The sequence below is a fragment of the Pan troglodytes genome, chromosome X, assembly GCF_028858775.2.
Source record: "Pan troglodytes isolate AG18354 chromosome X, NHGRI_mPanTro3-v2.0_pri, whole genome shotgun sequence".
Taxonomy (NCBI): Eukaryota; Metazoa; Chordata; class Mammalia; order Primates; family Hominidae; genus Pan; species Pan troglodytes.
The window spans coordinates 10,087,398-10,104,501 of NC_072421.2; the positions used below are offsets into that span (position 1 = coordinate 10,087,398).

General features: G+C 45.7%; 1 protein-coding gene across 1 annotated transcript in view; it reads left to right on the top strand.

The window, feature by feature from the left end:
* Nucleotides 1–11,389, top strand: part of LOC134809366 (uncharacterized) — a 43,818-nt gene extending 32,429 nt beyond the window's left edge. The window contains exons 3-4 of the mRNA XM_063804892.1: nt 6,605–6,674; nt 7,615–11,389. Of these exons, the coding sequence (XP_063660962.1) occupies nt 6,605–6,674; nt 7,615–7,817 (273 nt within the window). The 3' untranslated portion in view covers nt 7,818–11,389. The remainder of the gene's footprint in view (nt 1–6,604; nt 6,675–7,614) is intronic.
* The last annotated feature ends 5,715 nt before the right edge of the window (nt 11,390–17,104 follow it).

Consider the following 17,104-nt stretch of genomic DNA (forward strand, 5'->3'; position numbering starts at 1 on the left):
CAAATTTCACCTGCATAAAAGGGCTATGGGCAGAGAGGCTTCTCTGTGATGGAGCGCAGCTATCCTACAAGTATGTAGCCCTGATTTAGTAGAGAAGAGGCAGGAACTGTCGAGGGCGGAGGAGCAGGAGAAATGGTGCACAAGGGAGAGGGGATAATGACAGGTCATTCAGGGATGTCTACGGAATGTGAAAATGCGGCAAGATGGGTTTCGGTTTCTTTTTTTTTAGGTCCGACAGAGATTACTGGGATAGCTGCATCTTCATGTTGTACACGCATACACTTGATTCCCATTATTCACTGGAGCTATGTTCTGTAAAGTCGCTGAGACTTTATAGAAAGCATCACCCCAGGGAAAATACACAGTGAGGCTTCTGCGAACCTCTGGTCACAATGTTGTTGTCAAGCAGTCAGTGCATAACTTTGTTGTATGTATTTCTATTGTGTGTTTCTGTTGGTTCCTTTACATTGCACTCACGCCAACAGCACTGTGACTCACGCCTGGCCGAACCTCATCTAACGCACGTATTTTACCCATAAGACGCATCCCAGCCTTGTGCTTCAGGACATGAGACAGCACTGCAGCATCTGGGGGCCATTTTAAGCAGCAAAGTCACCCAGAAACTACAACATTTCAAAAAACTGGCACTGTGAATAGACTGCGAAAAGGACACTTGTTTACGGAGTGAGAGCCTTGTTCACCCTCAGCTGGGAACATGTGCATTTGGTGACACAGCCACACGCTGCATGTTTGAGAATGACCATGAAAGCACTGCAGGTACTGATTTTGGAGCTACAAATAAATGTTAGCCAATAGGCAAATTCACAGACACGGAATCCGTAAATAACAAGGCTTGGCTGTGTGTGTATACATAGTGTAGTGTTGATAGTGTGTATACACAATACACATTGATATTTTGGGAGAGATTTTGAAGAAGTCACCATGAAAGCCAGTGTGTCCATTTAGCCCTCTGGAAAGCGTGCGGTGAGGAGGAGTCGGGGTACAAGTGTTTAAATTGGGGACATGGCCTGAGGAGATGAAAGGAGAGGTGGGGACTGAGTAGGGAAAGCTCCACACCACAATGCATAACTGATAAGGTTTTGGCCAACAAGCCAGAGAACCCTAGAGCAAAGAGTGCCCCTTGCTTACAGCCAGAGGGCCTTGCTCAGTGAATATAGGGGGCTAGGAGTGGGGAGGCATCTCCAAAGGAGCATCATGGATTTGCAACTCTGTCTTTCTGGAAAGGATATGAGAGTCTTGCCCTCTCCCCCAGGGCTGACACAGTTGTAAACCAAACTTTTGACTTCAGTTGTACATATCAATTATTTTGCACCCACATTAGATTGAACCAAATGACACTGGCTCTTTTAAATTAAAAGTGGTCAAATGCTGGCAGCCTCTTAGGGTTCAATTCAATGGAATCTTTTAAAGGTGCAATAATGCTGTTTGAAATGAGGAGAACGCCTGTGTTTTGCTTGCTGAGAGAAATCCACTATCTCTCATCCAGAAGATGATTAGACCCATAATGGAAGCCAGTCAGTGGCATGAGGAATCATGGAGATGATTCTCACCTGGTTGATTGGATCAGACGTTCCTACCCCGAATGAGGGTGGAAAGGGAACCAAGAGATGAAGTGGATTGTTGGGTTTATGAGAGGACGGTGGTTATCTGTCTATAGTTAAGGTTGTTTAAACTCATGACCATGAGAATGAGCTTTTTCTGGATAACTCTTTCCTTTTCCTTCTGATTTTTGAGAGTGCTGAAAACTCAAGTCCTGTATTTAAAAATTCCATCGTTGAAAACATGTTTCAAGGACAGATGACACACTTACGATTATAGCATCTGAAGTGATGGGAATATTAAATAACCTTTGGTTGGACATGTAACCATCAGGGCTCCACTTGGTCTTAAAACCAAACACACACAGTTCTTGTCGTTAAAGATATCCATGGCCTGGCACAGTGGCTCACGCCTGTAATCCTAACACTTTGGAATGCCGAGGCGAGGGGTTAACTTGAGCCCAGGGGTTTGAGACCAGCCTGGGCAACATGGTGAAACCTTGTCTCTACAAAAAATACAAAAATTAGCTGGGTGTGGTGTTGTGTGCCTGTAGTCCCAGCTACTAGGGAGGCTGAGGCAGGAAAATCACCTGAACCCAGGAGGTGGAGGTTGCAGTCAGGCAACATCCTGCGATTGCACTCCAGCCTGGGAGACACAGCCAGACTCCATCTCAAAAAAAAAAAAAAAAAAAGACTTACACAGAGAAAGCCTGAAGCCCACAAGAGCAATTAGCAAAAGGAACCCTGACATAACAAATACGGTGATGTCATTAGCAACCAGGTAGTTAAGCTCAGGGGTTGCTATGTGTCATAAACTTGAAAGCTACATTGGCCACGAGTAACACAAATGTAGGTGCTAATCACAGATAGTTGGTGGGCATTTCAAACTTTCTCTTCATATCTATGGATACCCAAAACAGCGTGCTTCCATTTAGAAGGCTTCCATTGGGAGGCTGAGACAGGAGGATTGCTTGAGTCCAGGAGATCGAGATTAGCGTGTTCCTCCCTCCCTCCCTCCCTCTCTCCCTCTCTTCCTCCCTTCCTCCCTTCCTCCCTTCCTCCCTCCCTCCCTCCCTCTCTCCCTCTCTCTCCTTTCTTTCTTTTTTTCTTTCTCTCTCTCTCTGTCTCCCTCTCTCTCCCTCTCCCTCCCTCCCTCCCCTCCTTCCTCCTCCTCTCTTTCTTTTGAGGTGGGGTCTCGCTAAGTTTCCCAGGCTGGTCTGGAACTCCTGGGCTCAAGTGATCCTCCTGCCCCAGCCTCCCAAAGTGCTGGGATTACAAGCATGCATGAGCCACTGTGCCAGGCCTATTTTCCCTTTCCTGCTATTTCCTCCCAGCTAACGCGCTTTTAAAATTTGATACAAATTAATTTTTCTTTTTTTGTCTTTTGTTCAAATAATGATTTGATTTCTGTTCTCTGTCTGGGTCACTTCAATAACATGGATACCTACACATAGTTTTATCAGTAAAGGTCATTGACATAATCAGTGTGTTGTGAGAACAAAGATAGGCCCTCATTTAAGCTGCTCCATTACTCATTTTATAAGTCAAAGAAGGAAGGGGACAGCGTCCTCTGTTTTCAGATGGCTATTGAAGTGAGTCAGAGTGACGGTGAGCAGCATGCATTGAATTCTAGCTGGAAAGAGGGTTTTTAGGCCTGCGTTTGAGCTTGCCCTGAATGAATAAGGCTGGAAACCTATAGGCCCTGGAGAACATTAATGAGGAATCTGCTTTCCCTGACAGCTCCTTGATAAACGAAATGATGGATGTGCAGCATGCAGCCCTGAGCAAAGGCCTGGCAGCTCTGTGGCTGAGCCCTAGAGGGCTGAGCTGGGACAGGGCTCCCAGTAGTTTGTTCAGGAGCACTGAGAGCCACAGCAGGTGCTGATCCAGCTCTTGCCTTCTTCGCGAGTATCTGACAAGTCTGCAGAGACCACAGGAGCCTGGCTACTCCTTGAGTTCACTGTCTTGGAGCAAGCCTGTGGGGGAATCACATGCCCCCCCACTCTAGTGCCCATTGGGGACATGGAGGAGGGAGTTTCCCTATTTGCAGTTAGGGTTTGCGTGCTGTCCGCGAGCTTGGTTTCCCCTTTGGGTTGCACAGTGCTGAGATCTGAGCCCAAGGCAGTTGGCACATTAATGATGAGACAGAGGAGGCTTTGCTGTGTTCCACATCTATCAGGCTGCTTTGCCCAGGGAGACGCCCCCCTTGCTTGGGGTCTTGGGCTTGGGTAGGGGTTCTGGAATGACTCCCCTCCAGCAGGCTCTGCCTCCTTGGCTCCCTTGATTCAGAGAGCAGTGCAGTGGCTTTGTTGAGGAGCAGCCCCTGTGGAGGCGCTCATGGGTGACAGGCTGTGGCTGAATAGTGGACAGCCCTGGTCACTGACATTAACATGGTGCAATAGAGCCTTCTTATGTGTTCCTTGGTTCCCACTGCCCTTTCATGGTCGGGTGTCCTGATTGTCTGTGGCTAGACTATGCCAACGTGATCAGTGTCCTTCCCAGAACCCCTGAAAGAGGATCATAGATTGAGATGTCTGTCACCACCCCTGTCCATTGCAGAGTCACATACATGCTAGAGACCAGCTCGCCCTTGATGCGACCTGAGGACCTCGCCCGCTAGTCATTACAGGGAGGGGAAAGACAATAAAAAGATGAAAGAGAGTGCTGTCCCTGGTAATGGAAGTTACTCATCATTGTACCAATGGGCAGCCACATAGGGATCGGTCGGAAGAGAAAGGGGAAAGAGTGAATAAAAAACGCTGATGTTTGTGAGGCCGAGAGAGGAACAGAACTATTACTGCTGGTCAAGGGGGCCATCCACTTAAAATGTTCACATCCTGTTTCAGCCACAAGCTGGCCAAGATCATCACATAAAGGGACAAACGTTGGCCCCAGAAAGAACGCATGGTCATCTTGAGTCAAGGCTGTCTCATTTGATGTCAGAATTCTTAAGAGCTGCTCTGGCTAGGTGCAGTGGCTCATGCCTGTAATCCCAGCACTTTGGGAGGCTGAGGCGGGTGGATCACCTGAGGTCAGGAGTTCGAGACCAGCTTGGCCAACATGGTGAAACCCTGTCTCTACTAAAAATACAAAAATTAGCCGGACGTGGTGGCAGGCACCTGTAACCCCAGCTACTTGGGAAGCTGAGGCAGGAGACTCTCATTTGAACCTGGGAGGTGGAGGTTGCAGTGAGCTGAGATCAGGCCATTGCACTCCAGCCTGGGCAACAAGAGCAAAATCCTGTCTCCAAAAAAAAAAAAAAAAAAAAGAACTGCTCTTGGCTGGGTGCGGTGGCTCACACCTGTGATCCCAGTGCTTTGGGAGGCTGAGACGGGAGGATTGCTTGAGCCCAGGAGTTCAAGATTAGCATGGGCAACATAACAAGACCCCATCTCTTTAAAAAATTAGCCAGGCATGGTGGTGTATGCCTGTGGTCCCAGCAACATGGGAGGCTGAAGCAGGAGGATCGCTTGAGCTCAGGAGTTGGAGGCTGCAGCGAGCCATGATGGCACCACTGCACTACAGCCTGGACAGCAAAGGAAGACCCTGTCTCAAAAAAAAAAAAAGAAAAAAAAAGCATCCAGGTGTGGTGGCTCACACCTGTAATTCCAGCACTTTGGGAGGCCGAGGCAGGCAGATCACCTGAGGTCAGGAGTTCGAGCCCAGCCTGGCCAACATGGTGAAACCCCGTCTCTACTAAAAATACAAAATATTAGCTGGGCGTGGTGGCGGGTGCCTGTAATCCCAGCTACTCGGGAGGCTGAGGCAGGAGCATCGCTCAAACCCAGAAAGTGGAGGTTGCAATGAGCTGAGACTGCGCCATTGCACTCTAGCCTGAGCAACAAGAGCAAGACTCCGTCTCAAACAAACAAAAAAAACTACTCTCCAAACAGAACCTGCACCTACCCAATTGTGGTGGGTGCCCCTCCTGGGGCTCCTGCAGTAGTGGTGGTGTGGGAATTGAGAATCTTGCAAGTGCTATGAGGGAGCTGAGACACTGAGTGTGGCAGGGCCATGTGCCCAGAGCATGCACAACCCATCCTAACGTCTGCCGGGGAAGGTGGGGGATTTCTGTGCATTGCTTTTCAACCAGAAAGGTAATTTTTGTTCCCCAGGGGACACTCAGCAATGTCTGGAGACAGTTTTGGTTGTCACACTGGGTTAAGGAGTGCTACTGTCATCTAATGGATGGAGAGCAGGGATACTGCTGAACATCCCACAGTGCACAGGGCGGCCTCACAACAACCAAGACCACCTGGCCTCAAATGTCAGTAGGGCTAACATCCAGAAGCTCTGCGAGTCTGTGGGAAGCCCTGGATGCCCCAATCCTCTTTCATTTTCTTCTCACCACGTAGGACAGTTTAGCTGGACAGTACACAGGACTCATTCAAGGGGTCATGAGAGGAGACCTCATAGCATAAGGGTCAAGTACAAGGACTTTGCAGTCAGACTGACGTGGGTTTCAGTCCCCACCCATCCTAGTGGTGTGACCGAGAGCAAGTTGGGCATAGTGACATCTGTCTTGATTGACTTTGGAGTTTGACAGGCAATACATGCAAAGTTCTCTATTCCCATGTCACTCAGAGTGAGTGTGCAAAACATACTATTGTTGGCATCCATCGTCATAAGAGTCACTGTGAACATGGGTGAGCTTAGCACCTTGTGGCACGGGGCTGTGGTGAGGGACTCAGACAGCTTTATGATTGAGTTTGGGCCTCAGCGAGATGGCAAAGCTATGCTTCTCTTGCTCCTTGGACCATGGTGACCTGTGAGGACCCCTGGGGGCTGCCTTCTCCACTGTTGCAGTTCAGGGAGCTAAGGCCAAAGGCTACTGCAATGGTGGACTCTGGGGTCCCCCTGGTGACAAGGAAGGGACTTTGAGCTTTGGAATGCCCTGGGCTGAGTCTTGCCACCTGCAGGTTTGTGAACCTCATCATGCCTTGTTTTTAGCACAACAAAATGGGATAATACTGACTTTATTATTGACATACTATTATGCTGTTTTCAGGTATGTGACACTGCTGCTATTTTACTGTTTCTTCCAGATTTCCGTGAGGGTGGAAGAAAATCATACCATATCAGATGCCTCGCAGAGCACCAGGCCCACCGTGAAAGGTACAGCAAATTTTACTTCCCTCTTCTTGCCTCGTTGGAAATTCTTTCCTGTGAGATTTCCTCCCCTCCGCCCTCTGCGCCTTCTGCCATAGCCTATAGCCTCCTCTGGGAGTTCTTGGATAATTTTGTTGCCTTATACCTTTGCAATTTCCAGTATGGTAGCCATGGGCCACATGTGGCTGTGGAGTGCTTGAAATGTGGCCAGTCTAGATTGAGATGCCTTGTAGAAGTATAAAATACACACTGGATTTCAAAGACTTAGTTCAAAAAGAAAGAAAGAAAGGTATCTTATTGATAATGTAATACAGTTTACATGTTGAAATGATCACTTGGATACGTGGAGTAAAATAGAATGTATTATTAAATGTAACTTCACCTGTTTTCTTTTGACATTTTTTTGTGGACCCAGAAAATTGATAGACAGGTGGATTTCCTTCACACTTACACACTTGTCTTGCTCAAGACCAGCCCTGCTTCCTCACTGGCTGCTCAGTCAAATGCCTCCTCCAGTTTAAGCTGTCCATCACGGGGCCACCCATTATGTGTCCATCTCATCTTCTCTGCTCAGTGCCTGTGCAGGCAGCTGGTGTTCCTGCTCCTCCTGCCCAGCTTTGCTTATGATGCTAGTCTTGAGTGCAGGCTGCTGAGCTTCTCACCTTTCTTCCCATACATGTAGAACCTCTCCTCCAGAAACATGGGGTACTTACCAGCTGGCAAGGAGCAGAGCTGGGGTTCACATTCATTTCTGTCTTGCTCCAAATCCATGTCCCTAATAGACTACTCTCTCCAATTGCTTTGTGGATGTAAACACATAGTAAGTTCCTAGAGAGCAGGGACCATTTTTATTTCTTTCATCTCTGCTGTTCAAGACCTTTCTAAAGCTTTTTTGAAAGAATTAAGATTTCTAGTCTCTTGCCCTTCCACTTTCTGCTATGTGAAGACACAGTGTTCCTGCCCTCTGCCCTCTGGATGCTACAGCAACAAGGTGCCATGTTGGAAGGAAGCAGAGAATATCCCTCACCAAATAATCAATCCTGCTGGTGCCTTAATTGTGAACTTCTCAGCCTGCAGAACTCACGAAGGTCATCACCATATAGGCTGATTGATCTTGGACTTCCAAGCCTCCAGAACTCAAATCAGTGAATTTAAAAACATTTTACAGAGGGCGGGGCCAAGATGGCCAACTAGAAGCCACGGTGTTGGGAGGCTGCTATCAGAAAAGACCATAATAAGCATGTGAATCCTTCATCAGCAACCAAGGTATCCGGGTTCTCTCATCAAAATTGACTAGAAGGCTGGCGTGACCCACAGAGAGAAGGAAGAACAGTGTGGTGTGGTGGCCCACCTGAGAGTCACATGGGGAAGGGAACCCCCTCACCCCAGATAAGGCAGGCGGTGAGTGAGCACGCTACCCAGCCGGGGAAACTGCTTTTCCACAGAACTGTGAAACCCACGGATTGGAAGATCTCACTCGTGAACCCACGCCACCGGGGCCTCGCGTCCCAGCCCCGGAACACACAGATTCTTACAGCCTCTCAGCTGGAATCTGCTTAAGCTTACCAAACTCCTCGGGGAGGGGTGACCAGTACCAGCTGCAGCTGCCTGCTGTCTAAGCCCTTTGAACTCCTGCAGGGAGGGGCAGCAGCCAGCACTGGCACTGGCAACTGCCTAACATGCTAAGCTCCCTGGACAGGGGGAAGGGTGGCACCCATTTCTGTAGCTACAGGCTACGCTTTTCCCCTGCTAGAGCCAGGGAGGCTGGACAGCTTGGTCCCAAGACTTGTCGCCACAGCCCAACACACTGGCTGTGGCAGTCTGCGGCTAGAGTGCCTCTTCAGGCCCAATCCCAACCCATCCTTTCTTAGTTGGGGTGTGTGTGTGGGGGGGCGCTTCCCTGCTGGATCTCCAATAACTCCAGCCAGAGGCTAAGGGACAGAATTCGGATCTCCTGGGCCTCAGCCCATAGGGGAGGGGTGGCCGCAGTCTCTGCTGACCAGCAGATTTAGCTTTTCCTCCTGGTAGTTCCAAGTAATCTGGACAGCCCAGACGAGTGGGTTTCCCCCAAGCAAAACACACCCTCTCCACCAAGGGACAGAGTGCTCCATTAAACGGGTCCTGCTCCCTGTGCCACCCAACTGGGTGAGACCCTTCAACAGGGCTTGTCAGATACCCTCTGCAGGAGCGATCCTACTGGCATCAGGTTGGTGCCCCTTGAGGTCAGAGGTCCCAGAAGAAGGAGTAGGCACCCATCTTTGCTGCTCTCCAGCATCCTTAATGACATCTCCAGGCATGGGAGTGAATCAGATGAATAAGGCCTGAAGGTGAACCACCAGCAAACTGCAGCAGCCCTACAGAAGAGGGACTGGACTACTGAAAGAAAAACAAGCAGAAAGTGACAACAACAGCATCAACAACAACAATCAAATAAAAGGTCCCCACAAAAATCTCATCCAAGGGTAGCAGCCTCAAAGACTGAAACTAGACAAACTCAAGAAGATGAGAAAGAATCAATGAAAAAATGCTGAAAACCCAAAAGGCCAGAGTACCTCTTCTCCTCCAAATGATTACAACGTCTCTCCATCAAGGGCACAGAACTGGACGGAGGATCAGATGGATGAATTGACAGAAGTAGGCTTCAGAAGATGGGTTATAAAAAACTACAATGAGCTAAAGGAGCATGTTCTAACCTAATTCAAAGATGCTAAGAACCTTGATAAAAGGTTAGAGGAATTGCTAACTAGAATAACCAGTTTAGAGAGGAACATAAGCAACCTGATGGAGCTGAAAAACACAGCACGAGAACTTTGTGAAGCACACACAAGTATCGTGAAGCATAAACAAGTATCAACAGCTGAATCGACCAAGTGGGAGAAAGGATATCAGAGTTTGAAGACCACCTTACTGAAATAAGACATGCAGACAAGAATAGAGAAAAAAGAATGAACAAAGCCTACCAGAAATATGGGACCTCATAAAAAGACTGAACCTACGATTGAGTGGAGTACCAGAAGGAGGTGGGGAGAATGGAAACAAGCTGGAAAACACACTTCAGGATATTATCCAGGAGAACTTCCCCAAACTACCAAGACAGGCCAACCTGCAAATTCAGGAAATACTGGGAACACCATTAAGATACTCTATGAGACGATCAACCCCAAGACACATAATCATCAGATTTTCCAAGGTCGAAATGAAGGATAAAACTAAGGGCAGCCAGAGAGAAAGGCTAGGTCACCTACAAAGGGAAGCCCATCAGACTGACAATGGACTTCTCAGCAGAAACTCTACAAGCCAGAAGAGATTGGGGGCCAATATTCAACATTCTTAAAGAAAAGAATTTTCAACCCAGAATTTTATATCTAGCCAAACTAAGCTTTCTATAAAATCCTTTCCAGACAAGCAAATGCTGAGGGATTTTGTTACCACTAGGCCTGCCCTGCAATGTCTCCTGAAAGAAGCACTAAATATGGTAAGGAAAAACTGGTACTAGCCACTGCAAAAACACATGAAAATATAAAGACCAATGACACTACAAAGAAACTGCATCAACTAATGTACAAAATAACCAAATAGCATCATGATGACAGGATCAAATTCACACATAACAATATTAACCTTAAATGTAAATGGGCTAAATGCCCCAATTAAAAGACACAGACTAGCAAATTGGATAAGGAGTCAAGACTCATTGGTGTGCTGTATTCAGGAGACCCATCTTACATGCAAAGACACACACAGGCTCAAAATAAAGGGATGGAGGAAAATTTACCAAGCAAATGGAAAGCAAAGAAAAAAAGCAGGAGTTGCAATCCTGGTCTCTGACAAAACAGACTTTAAACCAACAAAAATAAAAACAGACAAAGAAGGGCATTACATAATGGTAAAGGGAACAATTCAACAAGAAGAACTAACTATTCTAAATGTATATATATGCACCCAATACAGGAGCACCCAGATTCATAAAATAAGTTCTTAGAGACCTGCAAAGAGACTTAGACTCCCACACAATAATAGGGGGAGACTTTAACACCCCACTGTCAGTATTAGGTCAGTGAGACAGAAAATTAACAAGGATATTCAGGACTCGAACTCAGATCTGGATCAAGTGGACTTAGTAGAAGTCTACAGAACTCTTTACCCCAAATCAACAGAATATACATTCTTCTCAGTGCCACATGGCACTTATTCTAAAATCAACCACACAATTGGAAGTAAAACACTCCTCAGCAAATGCGAAAGAACTGAAATCATGACAGACAGTCTCTCAGACCACAGTGCAATCACATTAGAACTCAGGATTAAGAAACTCATTCAAAACCACATAATTTCGTGGAAATTGAACAACTTGCTCCTGGATGACTCCTGGGTAAATAATGACATTAAGGCAGAAATCTAGTATTTCTTTGAAACCAATGAGAATAAAGAGATAATGTACCAGAATTTCTGGGACACAGCTAAAGCAGTGTTAATAGGGAAATTTTGCACTAAATGCCCACATCAGAAAGCTAAAAAGATCTCAAATCAGCACCCTAACATCACAATTAAAAGAGCTAGAGAGGCAAGAGCAAACTAATCCAAAAGCTGGCGGAAGGTAAGAAATAACTAAGATCAGAGAAGAATCGAAGGTGATAGAGACGCAAAAAAGCCCTCCAAAAAATCATTGAATCCAGGAGCTGGTTTTTTGAAAAAATTAACAAAATAGATAGACTGCTAGGTAGACTAATAGAGAAGAATCAAATAGACAATAAAAAATGATAAAGGGGATATTACCACTGACCCTACAGAAATACAAACTACTATCAGAGAATACTATAAACACCTCTATGCAAATAAACTAGAAAATCTAGAAGAAATGAATAAATTCCTGCATGCATACACCCTACCAAGACTAAACCAGGAAGAAGTTGAATCTCTGAATAGACCAATAAGCTCTGAAATTGAGGCAGTAATTAATAGCCTAGCAACCAAAAAAAGCCCAGGACCAAATGGATTCACAGCTGAATTCTACCAGAAATACAGAGGAGCTGGTACCACTCCTTCAGAAATTATTCCAAACATTTGAAAAGGAAGGACTCCTCCCTAACTCATTTTATGAAGCCAGCATCATCCCAATACCAAAACCTGGAAGAGACACAGCCAATATCATACTAAATGGGCAAAAGCTGGAAGCATTCCCTTTGAAAACTGGTACAAAACAAGGATGCCCTCTCTCACCACTCCTATTCAACATAGTATTGGAAGTTCTGGCCAGGGCAGTCAGGCAAGAGAAAGAAAGAAAGGGTATTCAAATAGGAAGAGAGGAAGTCAAGTTGTCTCTGTTTGCAGATGACGTGATTTTGTATTTAGAAAACCCTATCATCTCAGCCCAAAAACTTCTTGAACTGACAAGCAGCTTCAGTGAAGTCTCAGGATACAAAATCAATGTGCAAAAATCACAAGCATTCCTTTACACCAACAGTAGGCAGGCAGAGAGACAAATCATGAGTGAACTCCCATAGACAATTGCCACAAAGAGAATAAAATACCTAGGAATACAAGTAACAAGGGATGTGAAGGACCTCTTCAAGGATAACTACAAATCACTGCGCAAGGAAATAAGAGAGGACACAAACAAATGGAAAAACATTCCATGCTCATGGATAGGAAGAATCAGTATCATGAAAAGGGCCATATTGCCCAAAGTAATTTATAGATTCAATGTTGTTCCCGTCAAACTACCATTGACATTCTTCACAGAATTAGGAAAACCTATTTTAAATTTCATATGGAATCAAAGAAGATCCCACGTAGCCAAGACAATCCTAAGCAAAAAGAACAAAGCTGGAGGCATCATGCTACCTGACTTCAAACTATACTACAAGGTTACAGTAACAAAAACAGCATGGTATGGGTACCAAAACAGACATATAGACCAGTGGACCAGAACAGAGACCTCAGAAATAACACCATACATCTGTAACCATCTGATCTTCGACAAATCTGCCGAAAACAAGCAATGGGGAAAGGATCTCCTTATTCAGTAAATGGTGCTGGGAAAACTGGCTAGCCATATGCTGAAAACTGAAACTGGACCCCTTCCTTACACCTTATACAAAAATTAACTCAAGATAGATTAAAGACTTAAATGTAAAACCCAAAACCATAAAAACCCTAGAAGATAACCTAAGCAATACCATTCATGACATAGGCATGGGCTAAGAGTTCATGACTAAAACACCAAAAGCAATTGCAACAAAAGCCAAAATTGACAAATGGGATCTAATTCAACTAAAGAGCTTCTGCTCAGTAAAAGAAACTATGATCAGAGTGAACAGGCAACCTACAGAGTGGGAGAAAACTTCTGCAATCTACCCATCTGACAAAGGTCTAATATCCAGAATTTGCAAGGAACTTAAACATATTTACAAGAAAAAAACAACCCCATCAAAAAGTGGGCAAAGGATATGAACAGACACTTCTCAAAAGAAGACATTTACACAGCCAACAAGCATGGTAAAAAGCTCAACATCACTGATCATCAGAGAAATGCAAATCAAAACCTCAATGAGATACCATCTCATGCCAGTCAGATGGCGATTATTGAAAGGTCAGGAAACAATAGATGCTGGCAAGGCTGTGGGGAAATAGGAACGCTTTTACACTGTTGGTGGGAATGTAAATTAGTTCAACCATTGTGGAAGACAGTATGGAGATTCCTCAAGGATCTAGAACCAGAAATACCATTTGATCCAGTAATCCCATTTCTGGATATATACCCAAAGGAATGTAAATCATTCTGCTATAAAGATGCATGCACGTGTATGTTTCTTATAGCACTATTTACAATAGCAAAGACATGGAACCAACCCAAATGGCCATCAGTGATAGACTGGATAAAGAAAATGTGGCACATATACATCGTGGAATACTATGCAGCCATAAAAAGGAATGAGATCATGTCCTTTGCAGGGACATGGATGAAGCTGGAAGCCATCATCCTCAGCAAACTAGCACAGAAACAAAACCAAACACCGCATATTCTCACTCATAAGGGGGAGTTGAACATTGAGAACACATAGACACAGAGAGGGGAACAACACACACCAGGGCCTGTTGGGGAGTGGGGATGAGGGGAGGGAACTATGAGGGTCAGTAGGGATGGTGCTACTAATTAGGTAGTAGGGTGCTGCAGCAAACCACCATGACACACATACACCTGTATAACTAACCTGCACGTTCTGCACATGTATCCTGTTTTTTTTGTTTTTGTTTTTTTTTTTTTTAGAAAAAGCCGGGTGCGGTGGCTCACACCTGTAATCCCAGCACTTTAGGAGGCCAAGGCGGACGGATCACAAGGTCAGGAGATCGAAATCATCCTGGCTAACATGGTGAAACCCCGTCTCTACTAAAAAAAAATACAAAAAATTAGCCGGGCGTGGTGGCAGGCACCTGTAGTCCCAGCTACTCGGGAGGCTGAGGCAGGAGAATGGTATGAACTCGGGAGGCGGAGGTTGCAGTGAGCTGAGGCGACAAAGCGAGACTCTGTCTCAAAAAAAAAAAAAAAAAAAAAAAAAAAAAGATTTCTAGTACATTGCCTGAAAGAACCCTTGGATGAAGTCAGACACATGGGTAGTATGAGACCCCAGATAGCATCATTTTGTATGTATAGAATCGCTTTTTTTTTTTTTTTTTGAGTCAGGGTCTCACTCTGTCACCCAGGCTGGAGTGTAGTTATGTGGTCATGGCTCACTGGAGCCTTGATCTCCTGGGTTCAAGTGATCCTCTTGCCTCAACCTCCCAAGTAGCTGGGATTACAGGCACACGCCACCATGCCTGGCTAATTTTTGTATTTTTTGTAGAGATGGGGTTTTACCATGTTGCCCAGGCTGGTCTCGAACTCCTGGGCTCACGCGATCGGCCCACCTCGGCCTTTCAAAATGCTAGGTTTACAGGTATGAGCCACTGTGCCTGGTCTAGAATTGCTTTTAGTGGATGATTTTTTGCTGTCACTGTTAATGGCGTGCATTTTCTGAGTTATCAGAGATGGCCCTGCATGCTGCGAGTCTGTGTTGACTGTACTGTGGGCTGTGTGTGTGGAGGGCAGGAAAGTGCCGTCCTTGCTGTAACTTGTGTTATTAATGATATGGACACTGTGAGTTGCTTCTAGAGAGCTACACCTCACTTCCGTGTCAGCAAATGAAGGCCCAGGAACTGACAGCGTTCCCTCTAGCTTTAATTGCGGTATAATCACCACACCCTAACATTCTCCTGTTTTACCTTTGGCAACATCTAGAGTTTGGTTTTCACAGCTGATGGGGTGGGGGTGCTACTGGCATTGGGTGGGTAGAGGCCAAAGATGCTGCTGGGCATCCTACACTGCCCAGGACAGCCCCCCACAAATTATCCAGCCCTAAATGTCTACAGTGCCACAGGTAAGAAATCCTGGACCATAGGGTAGACAGATTTGACTGGAGTGGAGAAATTGTATCCTGGAGTAAGTGGGATTTGGATTGCAGTTAGTGCAGAGCTTGTGTGTGTGGAACGCCTTGGACACTGGACTAATCCAAGAAGTTGGGTGGGGAGGAGGGGGGCTTTTTCTTTAGGTCCTGAAAACCATTAAAAACCTTTGAACAGGTGCTTTAGAAAGACAAAACTGGCATCTGTCTGAAGGATGGATTACAACAGGCACCAGCAGACTGTGGCCCACGGGGCCGTGTCCAGACTTGGCACACAACCACGCCCATTCATTCATGGGTTGTCTCTGGCTGCTGTGATGGTTAACTTTATGTGTCATCTTGGCTAGGCCATAGTATTCAGATATTTGGTCAGGTACTTAGGAATGTTGTTGTGAAGGTATTTTTTAGATGAAATAAACACATCAGGAGACTTTCAGTAAGGCAGATGACTTCCATAATGTGGGTGGACCTCATCCAATCAGTTGAAGGCCTTAAGGAAAAGACTGAGGTCCGCCAAAGAGGAGGGAATTCTACCAGTATCCTGCCTTTGGATTTGAGACTGTGACATCTGCGCTTTCCTGGGTCTCTGGCCTGCTCTGGAAAGTTTGGGCTTGCCGGCCTCCACAATTGTGTGAACCAGTTCCTTAGAATCTGTCCATCTGTCCGTCCATGCATCCATCCATCCATCCACGCACGCACACATAAACAAACCCTATTGGCACTGTTTCTCTGGACAGCCCTGACTAACATCACTGCTTTCTTGCCACAGCAGCCAAGTTGAATACGTGCTTGTAAGTACAGGGATTGTGTGGCCCACAAAGTAGAAAATATTTACTCTCTGGCCCTTTACAGAAAAAAGGCCAAGCATTGGATTTGGTAAGTGAAGTCCTTCCATGAAGTCCTTCCATGGAACTGAGAAGTACTGAGTCAGTACTCATGGGAGTTAAAACAGAGAAACTGTAAAAGCCAAGAGGGCTCAGGATGGTGATAATCACGGTCTTTCATTCTTTTCTCCTGTGCACATTTGACCCGCTGGCATGCAGGAGATTTAATCTCTCTAATCCAGAATGTGTTTTAGGGAATGGCTTGCCTGGCTTGTGGGTTGAAATGTTCTCTCCTCAGATGTGGCTCCTGCAATATCAGCTCACCTGATGACAAGAAGTGGAAGCCATGTAACCACCTGAGACGCCAGTTAATTAGGGTTTATCAGAAAGACAACCTGAACCCCTGTGGGATGTGCTGTGGGTGAAGAAAAGATACCAGTATTCTATGATTCCAAATAGGAGATTTTAAAAATTCTACCCCTGGAGGATGGGTTGGCATTTGTCTTCCAAACATAGGTTAAATACGTTTTATTTCTGTCTGTTTTGTACACATTTTAATCATTTTCCAGCTCACAATCACAGTTGGTACTTCTCAATTCTCAGTGAATTGTGTAGTGAAATTGTTTGCAACATCATACTTTGGAAATGACGTTGGCAATTAAAGTTTTGGTCCAAGTTTAATAATGAAGACTATTTGAAAGGCCAAAACCGATGGATGCTTTTGAGATGAAATAGACATTTGGGAAGAAAATGAGGGCAGGTTGTCTACTTCTTCACATTTATCTGTTTTTTTTTCTTTTTTGAGAGGGTCTTGCTCTGTTGCCTGGGTTGGCGTGCGGTGGCACGATCTCAGGTCACTGCAGCCTCAACCTCTGGGGCTCAAGTGATTCTCCCACCTCAGCCTCCCAAGTAGTTGGGATTACAGACACATGCCACCACTCCCAGCTAGTTTTATTTTTTTGTAGAGATGGGGTCTCCTTATGTTGCCCAGGCTTGTCTTTAACTCCTGGTCTCAAGTGATCCTCCTGCCTCAGCCTCCCAAAGTGTTGGGATTACAGACATGAGCCACCTTGGATTACAGGCATGAGTCACCACGCCTGGCCTTAACATTTCTCTTGATGACACTGAAATCGTTGATGTGTGCCAAGGGGGTTCCTTTTTCTAAATGGAA